The 16,805-nt window shown below is 40.7% G+C and overlaps 1 protein-coding gene across 7 annotated transcripts in view; it reads right to left on the minus strand.

The window, feature by feature from the left end:
- SLC4A5 (solute carrier family 4 member 5) overlaps positions 1–16,805 on the minus strand; it is a 135,910-nt gene that overhangs the window by 81,883 nt on the left and 37,222 nt on the right. For all 7 annotated transcript variants that reach the window (XM_032243366.1, XM_032243367.1, XM_032243365.1 and 4 more), the window contains one exon: positions 9,280–9,471. In XM_032243366.1, coding sequence (XP_032099257.1) covers positions 9,280–9,471 — 192 coding nt within the window. The remainder of the gene's footprint in view (positions 1–9,279; positions 9,472–16,805) is intronic.

The following is a 16,805-nucleotide window of genomic DNA, read 5'->3' on the forward strand; positions in this document are numbered from 1 at the left end:
GAGAACGAGGTAAATCATGGGATAGGTAAAGTGAGTGGAGTGAGTGCGTGTGTGTTGGAGAAGGGGTGTTGAGGAGAAGGGGCTCAGAAACTGAGAAGCAAGGAGATGTGAGGAGACTCAGGAGGGCAGTGACGGGGGGATGGGGGTTGCCAAAAATATGGTAGAAAGCTGAAACTGCAGAGGAAGGTGTTCAAAGGGAAATCTTCAGTGGCCAGAGGATTTTTAAGAACAGAGATATCTAATATCTCATTTTAATTTTATTTAATTTTCTAATATTGCATTTTAAAAATGGAATATCTTGGCTGGGTGCGGTGGCTCATGCCTGTAATTCCAGCAGTTTGGAAGCTGAGGTGGGTGGATCATTTGAGGTCAGGAGTCCAAGACCAGCCTGGCCAACACGGTGAAACCCCACCTCTACTAAAAATACAAAAATTAGCTGGGGGTGGTGATGGGAGCCTGTAGTCCCAGCTACTCACGAGGCTGAGGCAAGAGAATCACTTGAACCCAGGAGTGGAGGTTTCAGTGAGCACAGATTACACCACTACATTCCAGCCTGGGCAACAGAGGGAGACTCCTTCTCAAAAAAAAAAAAAAAAAATTGAGTATCTCTACAAACTAAACCCACTCCATGATTCTGAACCTTCGACAAAGCCTGCTGCTCACATATATGCCTTAAATGACCAATTTTGAGGAAACCACAGAAGGGCAGAATTCCATGCCTGGGCTGTCCTGGAGGTGAAAGCAGAGAACAGATACTGAAGGTGAAGCACAGTGAGACCGAGTCCACCAGGCAGGGACCTGGAACCAGAGCAACACAGACACTAGAAGCCTCTGGAAATTCAGACATTTAAGCAAAGGCGTGGGCCTCCTCTAGAATGTGGCGAGGAGGCTGGAGTCTATTTTAATTAACTGTTATGGAATAAGGTTATAAAAACTTTGTATTGGGATTTTCATTGGTTTACTTGCAAATTCAGGCTCTCAATCCATTTCCCCTTAAGGTCTTAAGGTTGCTAACTCAAGAGCCTCTCCTGATAGGGCTTTTTGTTTCTGCTTTGTTTTTGTTTTTTAGAAGAACAGCCCTCATGGCTAGGGAGGGAATGCAGTATATGTTGATAATTCTGGGAGATCTTGGTTTTAAGGTGTTAAGGACAAGAAGAGAGAGGGATAATATATACAGGCTTCCTTGGGGGTAATTTTAATTTGTCTTCATCCCCGAGCCCTGAGGTTGTGGGGGAGCATAAAAGGTCTAGAATAAGTATTATCCTTTCTCCTTTTCTTCTTCCTTTCCTCTTTTCTCCCCTCTTTTTTTTTTTTTTTTTTTTGAGACGGAGTTTCGCTCTTGTTACCCAGGCTGGAGTGCAATGGCACGATCTCGGCGCACCGCAACTTCCGCCTCCTGGGTTCAGGTAATTCTCCTGCCTCAGCCTCCTGAGTACCTGGAATTACAGGCACGCGTCACCATGCCCAGCTAATTTTTTTGTATTTTTAGTAGAGACAGGGTTTCACCATGTCGACAGGGATGGTCTTGATCTCTTGACCTCGTGATCCACCCGCCTCCCAAAGTGCTGGGATCCCCTCTTTACCACTCTCTTCAAGATCTGAATTAAGTAACAAAGGTGAGGAAGCCACGCCCATTTTAAAGTTTCAAACCCTAAAAGAGAAAGCCAACTGAAAGCCAGGCACAGTAGCTCACGTCTATAATCCCAGCACTTTGGGAGGCCAAGGCGGGTGGATCACTTGAGGTCAGGAGTTTGAAACCAGCCTGGCCAACATGGTGAAACCCTCTCTCTGCTAAAAATACACACACACACACACAAAAAAAAAATTAGCTGGGTGTGGTGGCGGGTGTCTATAATCCCAGCTACTTGGGAGGCTGAGGCAGGAGTATCACTTGAACCCAGAAAGAAGCGGAGGTTGCAGTGAGCAAAGATCATGCCACTGCACTCCAGCCTGGGAGACGGAGCACGACTTTGTCTCAAAAAAAATAAGCCAATTGTCTTTTCTCCTATGTTTGAAATGTAGCTTGCCTCAGGAACTCCTTAGTGCAGGCGATGTTTTAGAGAGAAACTTATTTTCTATTCTAACCCTTGCTCCTTCCTTATCAGAAATACAGGTAACATGAAACATGTCTTTGGTCCTAAGGCCTTGGAACCTTGTGAGGTTCTAGTGTCTTAATAGAAAGCCTTTCTCTCCTTTACTTCTCACCTTGGGGTAACTCTGATCTTTTGGTGACCCCAGAGTTGCTTAATATCTGGCAAGTAGATGAAGGCTTGAATATTTTTCATACTCCTCCCATCAGAAGGATCTCATAAGCTTCTCAGTACCAATGAGGGCAGCCAAACCAAACAAATGCCCACTTGTAGAGGAAAAAGATTTGACGCTGTGCTCTTAAATTGGGTTATTGTGTATAAAGTGAACCAACTAGATGTTAAGTGCCTACCATGCACCATGCACCATGCGAAGTATCTAATATCTATTTATCTCTCATTTAACAACTTATAGCAATTTGGCATGAACAACCATTCAGTTTGCCTAGGACTGACCTGGTTTTAGCACTGAAAGTCCTGCTTCCCTCATTCTGGGACACATCTCAGTCCTGGGCAAATTGAGACAATTGGCCACCCTACAACAATCTTTCACTCTCCAGATGAGAATACTGAAATTCCAGGGTCTACACACTCCAGTTGGGCTTGGTTGACCTTGTTTCTCTTAAATCTTGGCTCCAGTTCTTATTAACAGCCTAGAAAAGTGGAAGTGCAACCATATTTCTAAAGCTGCTTCTAATCCTCTTTCTCCTAATGGCCTCTCAAGAGGTTCTCACAGCCAGAAAACACATCCCCCTCACAACCACCCCAGGCTAGAAACCCTGGCTCCTACTGACTTTCACCACAGCTTGAGGATTCTATTCAACATATGTGTTCTGCTTGAGTCAAAATTGATTGGCTGCTAAGTATTGACTTCCTAAATTATTAATATATTCACATTGGGGGAGGGTGTGGTAAGGAACGAGAGAAAAAATAAATGAACCAACTGCTATGGCTATTATTTCTCCATCCCTTTCAACATAAGACAATTTGGCTACTTGAAAGGACATAATTATCAGCCTGGGTCCAACATGGTGACTGACCAATGACATCTTACAAAGGAATGCAGTGTAGTGAAAGGGCAAGCACGTCTTTGGAGTCAACAGATCTGTTTTTATTTCCCACTTTCACCGATTATCATCAGCATTATGCTACATCTCTTTGAACCTTAGTTTCCCAATCTGAAGATGGGGATGATATCTCCCTTTTACTGCTGGTATGAGGATTAATTGAGAAGACGTAATTCCTGATTTCAAACTATATTACAAAGCTATAGTAATCTAAACAATACGGTACTGGCATAAAGACAGGCACATAGACCAAGGGAATATAATAGAAAGCACAGAAACAAACGCCACATACATGGTCAACTAATATCTGACAAGGGTGGTAAGAATACACAAAGTGAAAAGATTAGTCTCTTCAATAAATGGTGTTGAGAAGACTAGATATCCACATGCAGAAGAATAAAACTGACTCCATCTTATACCAGCGACAAAAAGTTAACTTGAAATGGATTAAAGGCTTAAATGTAAGACCTCAAAACATAAAAGTGCTAAGGGAAAACAGGGGAAAACCTCCTTTACATTGGTTTTGGCAAGTAATTTTTTTTTGATATGGCACCAAAAGTGTAGGTAACACAAGCAAAAATAAATGACTGGAACAATATCATACGAAAAGGCTTCTGCATGGCAAAGGAAATAACAAAATGAAAAGGCAACCCATAGAATGGGAGAAAAGATTTGCAAGCCATATATCTGATAAGGAGTTAATACTCAAAATATATAAGGAACTCATACAACTCAATAGCAAAAAAAAACCCTAAATAATCCTATTTTCAAATGGACAAAGAAAGCCAGGTGCAGTGGCATGTGCCTGTTGTCCCAGTGCTGCAGGAGGCTGAGGCAAGAGGATAGCTTGAGTCCAGGAGTTCAAGTCCAGCCTGGGCAACACAGTGAGACCCTTTAAAAAAGGGCCAAGGGGCCAGGTGCAGTGGCTCATGCCTGTAATCCCAGCACTTTGGGAGGCTGAGGTAGGCGGATCATGAGGTCAGGAGTTCAAGACCAGCCAAAATGGTGAAACCCTGTCCCTACTAAAAATACAAAAATTAGCTGGGTATGATGGCACGTGCCTGTAATCCCAGCTACTCAGGAGGCTGAGGCAGAAGAATTGCTTGAACCTAGGAGGCAGAGATTGTAGTGAGCTAAGATCGCGGTACTGTACTCCAGTTTGGACAACAGAGCAAGACTCCATCTCAAAAGAAAAAACAAAAGGGCCAAGGCTTTGATGTTTTTCTAAAGAAGACATATAATATGGTTTGGCTCTGTCGCCACCCAAATCTCATCTTGAATTGTAGCTCCCATAATCCCCATGTGTCATGGGAGGGACCTGGTGGGAGGTAATTGAATCATGTTGAATCATGGGGGCGGGTTTTTCCTATGCTCTTCTCATGATAGTGAATAAATCTCATGAGATCTGATGGTTTTATAAAGAGCAGTTCCCTTGCACATGCTCCCTTGACTGCCTCCATGTAAAACATGTCTTTGCTCCTCCTTCACCTTCTGTCATGATTGTAAGCCTTCCCCAACCATGTGGAACTGTGAGTCCATTAAGCCTCTTTTTCTTTATAAATTATCCAGTCTTGGATATGTCTTTGTTAGCAGTGTGAGAATGGACTGATATAACATACAAATGGCCAATGGGTACATGAAAAAGTGCTCACCATCACTAATCATCAGGGAAATGCAAATTAAAACTAAAACCATAGTGAGATATCACCTCATGCTTGTTAGAATGGCTAAAAAAACCCCAAAAGATAACAAGTGTTGGTGAGAATGTGGAGAAAAGGGAATACTTGTGCACTGTTGGTGGGAATGTAAATTGGCACAGCCATTATGGAAAGTAATACAGAGGTTCCTCAAAACATAAAAAATAGAACTACTATATGATCCAACAATCTCATCTCTGGGTATATATTCAAAGGAAGCCAAATCAATATCTTGAAAAGATACGTGCATGCCCATGTTCACTGCAGCATTATTAACAACAGCCAAAACAGAAACAACCTGCATGTCCACTGATGGATGAAGGGATAAAGAAAATGTGGCATATATAAATATGTACAATGGAATATTATTCAGTCATAAAAAGAAGGAAATTCTGCCATTTGTGACAACATGGAGGAGAAATTCTGCCATTTGTGATAACATGGAGGGCATAATGCTAAGTGAAATAAACCAGAACTGCTGCATGCTCTCACTTATATGTAGAATCTGGAAAAGCTGAACTTACAGAAACAGAGGGTAGAACAGTGTTTATCAGAGGTTGGGTGTGGAAGATAGGGAGATGTTGGTCAAAGATGAAAATGTTCCAGAGATCTAATGTACAGCATGGTAACTATAGTTAATGATACTGTATTGCATACTTGAAATTTGCTTAGAGAGCTCTTAAGTGTTCTTACCATATACATGCACAAAGATAACTATGAATGGTGATGGAGATGTTAACCAATTTGATTGTGGTAATCATCTCACAATGTGTATGTATATCAAATCATGTTTTATACCTAAACATATATAATTTTGTCAGTTATACCTCAATAAAGCTAGAAAAGAGAAATACATAAATTTCCTTTTCTTTAATTCTCCCAGCTGCCTTTTCTATTTTTTACTTACCCTTTAAGACTCAGGACAGGTATCACCTGCTCCAGGATGCCTGTGCTGCCCCCTCTGCCACCAGTCACCACCTGGGCCTGTGTGCTCCTGTTTCTCCTCCTATAGTTTCCTGTGCAGGCCTCCATCAATGCATCTCACACTAATTTATGCTTCTCTGTTTGTGGGTCTGTCAACTCCAGGTGCAAGATGTTTTCTCCAAGGGGCTCTGACATGATCCAGAGGGCAACTCTGAAAAAAGGGACTGCTTTCCATGTAGGGCATAGAGCCAGTACAAGAAGGGAAAGGAGGCCTGGGCTGGCCTCTTTCCTGCCTCTGACCTGCTGTGGGAATGAGGACCAGCAGTTACCTGGGCCTCAACTGGAGTGAGAGCAGTGACTTCACAGGGTTCTGTATGTTAAATGTGGTTCAAGGAAGCAACAAATTTCTTTAAGACGTGTATCTTTTAACCAGGTATACTGGAACTTAATAGAAAAGTACAGACATCCAAACCCCATTCCCATCTAACATGTCAGGCAGCTGGCTTGTATATTTCAAAACTGTCTTGGAGATTAGGAATCCTGCAGCACATATTAAAGGCAGCCTCATGGGTCTCTGTGAAAGGAATAAAAGTGAGCTACCTTTGTTTCAACTTTATGTTTATGACTATTAATATTATACATTTCGTTAACAAAATGATATTGAACTATAATTCTCAGGGGGCTTTCACAGGTACCAGGCCCCTTCACATATACTGTCTTATTGATCTTTGCCATTATTCTGTAAGGCAGGAACTGAGAGAGGGTCTCTGCGCAATCCTCCATGTGCATAACATGCCCGACCCTCAGGCCCAGATACATCTAGCCACCCTGCCTGGCCCAGGCCCCTCATACTCTGCAGGATGCCCCTGCCCTCTAAAGTGGGAGTTCTTGCTTGGGCTATGCAACCAGATCAGTTGGGCCCCCTGCCTAGGTGTCTGGAAGGAAAAACATATGTGGTCAGCTGTCCTAAAGCAAAGAGAAGTGGGCGATTCAGACAATTGTCTAGATGAGGCAGGTAAAATGATTCTGGCACTGTTTTATTTTCCCTTCTGCAAGGCATTGGGACCATCCCTGTGATGTGGCAAGAGCAAGGTTTATATGTGTATCATACATACAATGCCCATTTTGCTTACAAGAAAATAAAGGGTTGAGACTTCCACTCCATGAAGAATGGCAGAAAACAACTCAATGCCCATGGGCTGCAGAAGAATCCCTGTGGTTGGTGACTTTGTTATCAGACTTTGTGCCTTCCTTAAACCAGAGTATCTGGAACTGGGGTCTGGAATGTATTATCATGAATAGAAAAGTTTTACTTGAATTTTAAAATTTTGCTTCCATTTTGATGATTATTTTAAAAATATTTCTTTCATTAGACAGAATAGCAAAACTTGGGTTATAATTCACAATTGGAAGATATTTTTATGGAATAAAACCTCAATTAGTTAGATTATTTCTCAAACTGGAATATGTGGCTCCCAGGGGCCCTACAAATATACAAATACATTTTTGTGGATCCACAAGACTTTATTTTCCCTTTAAAAGGGGTCTTTACTCCAGCTTAAGAGACATGGCCTAAAATTCCCTGTTCTCAGGCTCTCCCATTCTTCCTTTCCTAATCCACAGCCCTATCTGAAAAAAGCTAGTAACACACACACGTAGTATAGGAAGAGCAGGCGGTGAAGGAAATGCACCAATATATTTGGTACAAATATGCCAAAGGGGCAGACGTGTTGGCTCATACCTGTAATACCAGCACTTTGGAAGGCTGAGGCAGGTAGATCACTTGAGGTCAGGAGTTTGAGGCCAGCCTGGCCAACATGGTGAAACCCTGTCTCTACTAAAAATAAAAAAATTAGCTGGGCAAGGTAGTATATTCCTGTAATTCCAGCTATTTGGGAGGCTGAGGCACAAGAATCAGTTGAACCCGGGAGGCAGAGGTTGCAGTGAGCCGAGATAACACCACTGCACTCCAGCCTGGGCAAGAGAATGAGAAAAATATATATATGCCAAATGATTCTATATTCTTTTTCCTTTGGTTTGCAGTCAAAGTCAGTGTCCCCTTAACTGAATAAGAAACCACAAAAGCAATGTCAAATCCACCAGCTATAACTACTTCTGTGATATTCCATGTTACCTCTTCTAAACTCTTTGAGCAGAAAGCACCAAATCTAAACTGCTTTCTTCTTCTCTGGTTCAGCAGACTCCACTTTCCAAGGGCAACCTCAATCCTGAATGTGGGGGAGGTGGTGGGGTAACAGGGAACATCTCAGAGACCGTGTCAATATATGTGAGGCATCCAGAACCAACATGGGGAGCAAGAGGTCTTCCCAGCAGGCTTGCTTTCCTCTTGGTCTCTGATGTTCCCACTCCTGAGCGGGTCTGTGTGTGTGTACATGCGTGTACACATATTTTGTGTGTGTGTGTGTGTGTCTGTGTGTGTGTGTGTCTGTGTGTGTGTGTGTGTGTGATACTTTAACTACAGCCCACCTCTTACACTGGACTCCTCCAAAGGATTTACTATTACTCCAAATCCTACAAAGGCACAATTACTCTGTAAAAGCCACAGGCCCTGGCTGACCTAATGCCAATGAGGTGGCTTGTAGAGGACCCTGCAGGGTTGGGGGTAGCTCCTGTGGCCTGTGTGAGTAGGTGCATCAGGTCTCCTGCCAGGATACTAAGATGCAGTCATTGCCTCTGATACTCCTTGCAAGGTTTAGACGGTAAAATAAACCAATATTTCCATGCTCAAGACAGTGAACTATATATTGTAGAAACCAAATTAATACTGTTTATTAGGCAGGTTTGGGTTATGCTAAGAGTGAAATCATGTCCCCAGAAATATCAGTAAGGTCTAGAAAATAAAATGTCACATTTGTGCTCTAAGGATTTTAGTCCTTTTTACTCTTAAGATTGACAATTTTCTTTCCACAGGAAGGAGCAAAAGACTGATTTTTAATTAGCCCAGAACTGTTTTCTGAAGGAGCAGAGGAAGGCCCAGTGGCTTTGTTGTACTGGGGGAAAGCTTCTTAGGTGTTTTGCAAGCTACAGTGCAGGGTGACTAGACAATTCTGTACCAGACCTTTAAGCTCCAGTGAGGAGAGAGGGTGGAGGTAATGTAACAAGAACTTCAGCTTACTGAGCACAGTACCTTGTGCCAAACAAGTATGTCCCTTATTGCTTTTTAGGGTGACGGCTGTATGGACCTTGGAATTTGGAAATGAGGGAAATAATTCTGAGAATTAAACCATGAAATCAACACAGAATGGATCAGAGTGAGGGTCTCAAAGTCCCCAGAGAAAGACAGAGGGCTTCAGTCTGACCAAAAGTGTCAATGAGCAAGAAGGTTGGTCAACAATGGAAGCAGAGCAAAGAGAGCCTGAAAGGCTAGGCTGAGCCATGTGGAATGTTACCCACATTCTACAGAGAATCCCCCCTTCCCTGCTGGGTCCCATCTGGACACATCAACAGGATGGCTCCCCAGAATGTGCCCCTCAAGGAACTCACGAGTCCTGCTGATAAGATCCACGCTGCTGTCCCGGCTGCTTGCCCCACTCCCGGGGCCAGTCAGTTCCTGCTGTAGCTTGTCTGGCCGCAGGCCCCAGTGGACTTTTTGCAGGCCTAAAAGATGTCCCTTCTGGTCAGTTTTTCTTTGAGGATAACTGGGTACTGGAAGCCCAATGTGGATAGGAGGGTATTCTGTGGGCATAGCACAAAAGACAGGGGAGGCAGGGTTACTGGAAATTGGCATTTTTCCATAATATCCGTCAGTTATAAACAGATTGGGCTGCAGAAGCAAATTGAAAGACATGGAGTGCCAGGATGGGGTCATTGCCCTAAGGCTTGGGTTTGATAGAGTTGCATTAATGAACCAAATCAACAGTTGCTGGAGGGAATACCCTCAGTACTATAATTAGAATTCTGTTAGAATAAGCAGAACTCCCATTCCCCTGTTCTTGCTTGTCCGGAACAGTGATTACCGGATATGGCTTATGACATGTGGTCCAGGGGAAAGTCCCTTAGTGGGTCACAGATGTAGTTCAAAATGCCAAGTGCTTCCTTTGGTTGTTATGGGAAAGTCATGTGCATTTCTACTGAGAGCCATTTTTTTTTTTACTAACAATCAAGGACTAAGTAGTCTACTTATCAGAAAAGTGAGTTATTGAGGGTTTCTCAAAGCTGGCTTTATAAACTAAAATTTCCAAGAACTAAAGTTACCAAGAGCCCTAATTCATAATGCCACTAATAAGCCTGATTATTATTGAAACCCAGGGTAATGGGCAAAGCACCTCCCTAGGTCTGTGCACACAGAGGCAGCTAGAATTCCCTCAGCGCTCAGATAGGACATTGCTACCAGTTTAACATCAGTGTTGTCTTGAGTAGATCAACAATTTTTCAAATCATTAATGGACTTTTAGAACAGTTTTAGATTTACAGAATTATTAAGCAGACAGTACACAGAGTTCAATGTACCTACCTCCACCCTACCCTCACTTCCACCCCTACAGTTTTCCCTATTATTAACACTTTGTCTCCCAAAGTGCTGGGATTACAGTGCATAAGTGTGGTACATTTGTTATAATTATTGAGCCAATACTGATACATTATTATTAACTAGATAGTTTACATTAAAGTTTACTCTTCTATTGTATAGATACTTCTATGGGTTTTGACAAATGCATAAGGACATGCATCTACAATTATATGTCATATAGAATAGTCTCACTACCCTAAATATCCTGTGTTTCATGTCTTCATCCCACCCTTCCTCCCTCTGACCCCTTTTTACTTACTATCTCTACAATTTTCCCTTTTCCAAAATATCATAGAGTTGAAATTGACAGAACAGGAGCATCGCCATCTTGTTGGACAAGCACTGCCAACCTAAAGTTCACCTTGATCAAAAACTGCCAAAATCCAAAAGGCATCAGCCTAATGGCTAAAGTCAGCATGACTATAAACCACAAATAACATCTCTGACCAGAAACACTCCAAACCTCTCCCTGACCAGAGACACATCAGCCCTGAGATAACCTTCCCTCTGGCCAGAGAGATGTCAGCTCCATGATAACCACCCCTCTGACCAGAGACATTCCAACCCCACAATAAACTTCTCCCCAATACAGAAACATTCCAAGCTTGTGATAAGTTCTCTCACCCTAAAATAAATAGTCTTAGTTTGTAAGAGAGAGTACTGCTGACCAAAATTGGCCAGAAGCCCCTCTCAGGTTTATTTTCCAAAATAAACCTGTCTTTGACTGTTGAACCAATTTTCATGTTTCTTTTCTCTTTCTTTAACTCTTACAGGAATCATGTATTATGAAGCCTTTTCATATTGGCTCTGTCAATTAGCAATATACCTTTAAGCTTCCTCCATGTGTTTTCACAGCTTGATAGCTCATTTATTTTTTATCTCTGAACAATATTCCACTGATGAATGTACCGTAGTTTGTTCATCCATCCACTCTCCTATTGAAGGGCATCTTGGTGGCCTCCAGTTTTGGTGATAATGAATACAGCAGCTGTAAACATTCATACGCAGACTTCTATGTGAACATAATTTTCAACTCAATTGGGTAAATACCCAGGAATATGATTGCTGGTTCACATAACAAGACTATGTTTAGCTTTGTAAGAAACTGCCAGACAGTCTTCCAAAGTGGTTATATCATTTGCATTCCCACCAGCAATGGAAGAGTACTTTCTATTGAGGTTTACCTCTTCATCAGCATTTGGTATTGTCATTTTTTTTTGAAAATAGCCATTCTAATGGTGTTAGTGGATCTCATTGTTTTAATTTTCAATTCCTGAATGACATATGACATTTAGAATCTTTTTATATGCTTATTTGCCATCTGTATATCTTCTTTGATGAGTTGTTTCCTTTTTTTTTTTTTCTTTTTTGAGACAGAGTCTCACTCTGTCTCTAGGCTGGAGGGCAGTGGTGGGATCTTTGCTCACTGCAACCTTCACCTCATGGGTTCAAGTGATTCTGCTGCCTCAGCCACCTGAGTAGCTGGGACTACAGGCATGTGCCACCATACCCAGCTAATTTTTTTTCATATTTTTGGTAGAGATGGGGTTTCACCATGTTGGCCAGGATGGTCTCGATCTCCTGACGCATTCATGATCCACCTGCTTTTGCCTCCCAAAGTGCTGGGATTACAGGTGTGAGCCACCTTGTCCGGCCCTTTTGTCCATTTTTAAATTGGGTTGTTTGTTTCCTTATTGTTGAGTTTTAAGAGTTCTTTTTGTATTTTGAGATGTGAGTCTTTTATCAGATAATACCTTTTGCAAATATTTTCTCCTAGTCTGTGGGTTTTCTTTTCATTCTCTTAAAAGTCTTTCACAGAGCAGAAGTTTTTAATTTTAATAGAGTCCAGCTTACCATTTTTTTCTTCCATCAGTTGTGCTTTTAGGGTTATATCTCATCACCAGGCCCAAGGTTACCTACATTTTCTTCCATGTTATCTTTCAGAAGTTTTATAGTTTTGCATTATACATTTAGGTTTAAGATCCACTTTGAGTTGATTTTTGTGAAAGGTGTAAGGACTATGTCTGATTTTTCTTTTTTTGAAACAGAGTCTTACTTTGTCACCCAGACTGGAGTGCAATGGCATGATCGTGGCTCACTTCAGCTTTGACCTCCCGAGCTCAAGCAATCCTCCCACCTCAGCCTCCAGAGTAGCTGAGATCACAAGCATGCATGCCCAGCTATTTTTATTTTAAAATCTTTAGTAGTCTCAAAATCTCTATGTTGCCCAGGCTGGTCTTGAACTCCTGGGCTCAAAGAATACTCCTACTTTGGCCTCCCAAAGTGCTGGGATTACAGGCATGAGCCATTGCACCTGGTCTGGATTCATTTCTTCTAAACATATGAATGTCCAGTCATCATCATTTGCTGAAAATATTATCCTTCCTCCATTAAACTGCTTTTGCATCTTTGTCAAAGATCAGTTGATTATATTTGTGTGGGTCCATTTCTGGGCTATTCTGTTCCACTGATCAATTGGTCTGTTCTTTTGCCAATATCACACTTGATATTAGCAGCTTTATAGTAAGTCTTGAAGTTGGGTAGCGTCAGTTCTTCAACTTGGTACTTCTTCAGTGTTATGTTGGCGATTCTGGGTCTTTTGCCTTTCCATATAAACTCTTCAGAATCAATATGTCAGCATCCCCCCCCCAAAAAAATAACTTGCTGAGATTTTTATTGGGATTATATTGCATCTATAGATCAAGCTGGGGAGAACTAACAACTTAACAAGGTTGAATTTTCCTATGCATGAACATGAAATATCTTTTCATTTACTTAGATCTTTGATTTCTTTCATTACCTTTATAGTTTTTTTCATACAGATCTTGTATATATTTTGTTAGATTTATGCATAAACTTTTTGGTGCTAATGTACCATGTCTTAAATTTCAAATTTCAATGGCTGGTATATAGAAAAGTAACTGTTTTTGTATCCTAAGACTTTATATCCCAAAACCTTGTAATAGTTACTTATTAGTTATGGGAGTTGTTTGGTAAATTCTTTGGGATTTTCTGTATATACGGTTATATCGTCTGTGAAGAAAGATAGTTTTATTTCTTCCTTCCCAAACTATATACATTTATTTTATTTTCTTGTCTTACTGTATTAGCTCAAATTTCCAGTACGATATTGAAAAGGGCTGGTGAAAGGGGATCTCTTTGCTTTGTTCCTGATCTCAGTAGGAAGATTTTAAGTTTCTCACCATTAAGTATGATGTTAGCTATAGGTTTTTTGTAGATTTTTTAAAAAATCAAGTTCAGGAAATTCTTCTCTATTCCTAGTTTACTGCGAGTTTTTATTATGAATAGGTGTTGGATTTTGTCAAATGATTTATCTGCATCTATTGATATTATTGTGTGATTTTTCTTCTTTGGCCTGTTGATGTGATGAATTACCTTAACTGACTTTTGAATACTGAACCAGCCTTAAATAGCTGGGATAAATCCTTTTGGGTCATGGTGTATAATTCTTTTTATACATTGTTGAATTTTATCTGCTAGCATTTTGCTGATGATTTTTATATATATATTCATGAGAGATATTGGTCTGTAGTTTCTTTCTTGTCATGTTTTTATCTGGTTTTGTATTGGGATAATGCTGACCTCATAGAATTAGAAAGTATTCCTTCTGCTTCTATTTTCTGGAAGAGATTGTAGAAAATTGATATCATTTCTTCCTCAAACGTTTGGTAGAATTCACTAGTGAAACCATCGAGACCTGTTGCTGTTTATTTATTTACTTTTTTGGAAAGTTGTTAATTATTATCTATTTCTTCTTTAATAGTAATAGGCCCGTTCAAATTATTTATTTCTCCTGTGTGAGTTTTGGTAGTTTGTGTCTTTCAAGAAATTAGTCCATTTCACCATTATCAAATTTGTAGGCATAGAGTTGTTCATAATATTCCTTTGTTATCCTTTTAATGTCCATGGAATCAACAGTGATCACCTTTCATTTCTGATATTAGTAATGTATGTCTTCTCCCTTCTTTTCTTGGTTAGTCTGGCTAGAGATTAATCAATTTTATTAATCTTTTTAAGAGATAGCTTCAGTTTCATTGATTTTCTCTATTGTTTCCTGTTTCTAATTTCATTGATTTCTGCTCTATTTGGCATTATCCCTTTTTGATTCTTGCTTTAGGACTATTTTGCAATTCCTTCTCTTGTTTCCTAAAATGGGAGCTTAGGTTGTTGCTTTTAGGTCTTTTTTCTTTTCTAATATATGCATTTAAAGTTATTCATTTTCCTCTAAGCACTGCTTTTGCTGCATCCCACAAATTTTGATAAGTTGAATTTTCATTTTCATTTAGTGTAAAATATTTTTTTAATTCTCTTAAGACTTCTTATTTAACTCATATATTATTTAGAAGTGTATTGTTTAATCTCTAAATATGTTGAGATTTTCCAGTAGTCTTTCTGTTATTGATTTTTAGTTTAATTCTAGTGTGGTGTTACAGCCTACTCTGTAAGACTTCTGTTCATTTAAATTTGTTCAGATGTGTTTTATGTCCCAGAAGGTGGTCTGTCTTGGTGGATACTCCACACAAGCTTGAGAAGAATGGGTATTCTGCTGTTGTTTGACGAAGTATTCTATAAATGTCAATTAGATCCAGGTGATTAATATGCTGTTCATCTCAACTTTATCTTTACTGATTTTCTGCCTGTTGGATCTGCCAATTACAGGTAGATGGGTGTTGGACGCTACAACCATAATTGCTAATTTGTCTATTCTTCTTGCAGTTTTGTCTTTTTTTTTTTTTCCTCATGTATTTTGATGCTTGCTGTTAGGTGCATACATGTTAAGGACTGTTACATTTTCCTGAAGAATTGACCCTTTTATCATGATGCAATGCTCTCCCTTATCCCTGTTAAAGAGATGTTCTTTGCTCTGAATTCTTCTTTGTCTGAAATTAACATAGCTATTCTTGCTTTCTTTTTTTTTTTTTTTTTTTTTTTGAGACGGAGTTTCGCTCATGTTACCCAGGCTGGAGTGCAATGGCGCGATCTCGGCTCACTGCAACCTCCGCCTCCTGGGTTCAGGCAATTCTCCTGCCTCAGCCTCCTGAGTAGCTGGGATTACAGGCACGCGCCACCATGCCCAGCTAATTTTTTGTAGTTTTAGTAGAGACGGGGTTTCACCGTGTTGACCAGGATGGTCTCGATCTCTTGACCTCGTGATCCCACCCGCCTTGGCCTCCCAAAGTGCTGGGATTACAGGCGTGAGCCACCGCGCCCGGCCCTCTTGCTTTCTTTTGATTAGTGTTATCATGGTATATCTTTCTTCCTCCCTTTACTTCTAATCCATCTGTGTCTATATATGTGTGTGTGTATATATGTGTGTGTGCATGTGTGTGTGTATACATATACGTATATGTATAAACACAAATATATATACATATAAAAATACATACATACATAAAAATACATATAAAAATATATTTTTTTTTCTTTGAGACAGAGTCTTGGTCTGTCACCCAGGCTGGAGTACAGTGGCACCATCTTGCCTCACTGCAGCCTCCACCTGCTGGGTTCAAGTAATTTCCTGCCTCAGCCTCCCGAGTGGCTGGAATTACAGGCGTGTGCCACCATGCCTGGCTAATTTTTGTGTTTTTAGTAGAGATGGGGTTTCACCAGGTGGGCCACGCTGGTTTCAAACTCCTGACCTCAAGCAGTCTGCCCACCCTAACCTCCCGAAGTACTGGGATTACAGGTGGGAGCCACCACACCTGGCCTGCGTCTTTATATTTAATGTAGGTTTCTTGTTACATTATTGGGTCTTGTTTTTTGAACCTCTCCAACATCCTCTGTCTTTTAATTGATATGTTTAGACCATTTATATTTAAAGTAATTATTGGCCAGGTGCAGTGGCTCATACCTGTAATCCCAGCACTTGGGAAGACTGAGGTGGGTGGATCACTTGAGGTCAGGAGTTCAAGACCAGTCTGGCCAACATGGTAAAACCCCATCTCTACTAAAAATACAAAAAATTAGCTGGTTGTGGTGGCATGTGCCTGAAGTCCCAGCTACTTGGGAGTCTGAGGCACAAGAATTGCTTGAACCAGGAGGTAGAGGTTGCAGTGAGCTGAGATCACACCACTGCACTCCAGCCTGGGTGACAGAGCAAGACTTCATCTCTAAATTAATTAATTAATAAAGTGATTATTTATATCACTGGATTAATATCTACCATGTTTACAACTTTTTTATATTTGTTGCATTTGTCCTTTTTTAAAATCTTCTGTTTTTGGTCTTTTTTTTTTTTTTTTTTAAGAAACAGAGTCTTGCTATGTTGCCCAGGCTGGCCTCAAACTCCTGGCCTCAAGCAATCCTCTTGCCTCTGTCTCCTGAGTAGCTGGGGCTACAGGCACACGCCACTATGCCCAGCTCTTCCTCTGGCTTTAATTGAGCAGTTTATATAATTCTGTTTTCTCTCATCTCTGAGCATATCAATTATACCTCTTAACAAATTCTAGTGGTTGCTCTAGACTTTGCAATATACAGT

Source organism: Sapajus apella, unplaced genomic scaffold (assembly GCF_009761245.1).
Source record: "Sapajus apella isolate SASKATOON/1434 unplaced genomic scaffold, GSC_monkey_1.0 scaffold52, whole genome shotgun sequence".
Classification (NCBI taxonomy): Eukaryota; Metazoa; Chordata; class Mammalia; order Primates; family Cebidae; genus Sapajus; species Sapajus apella.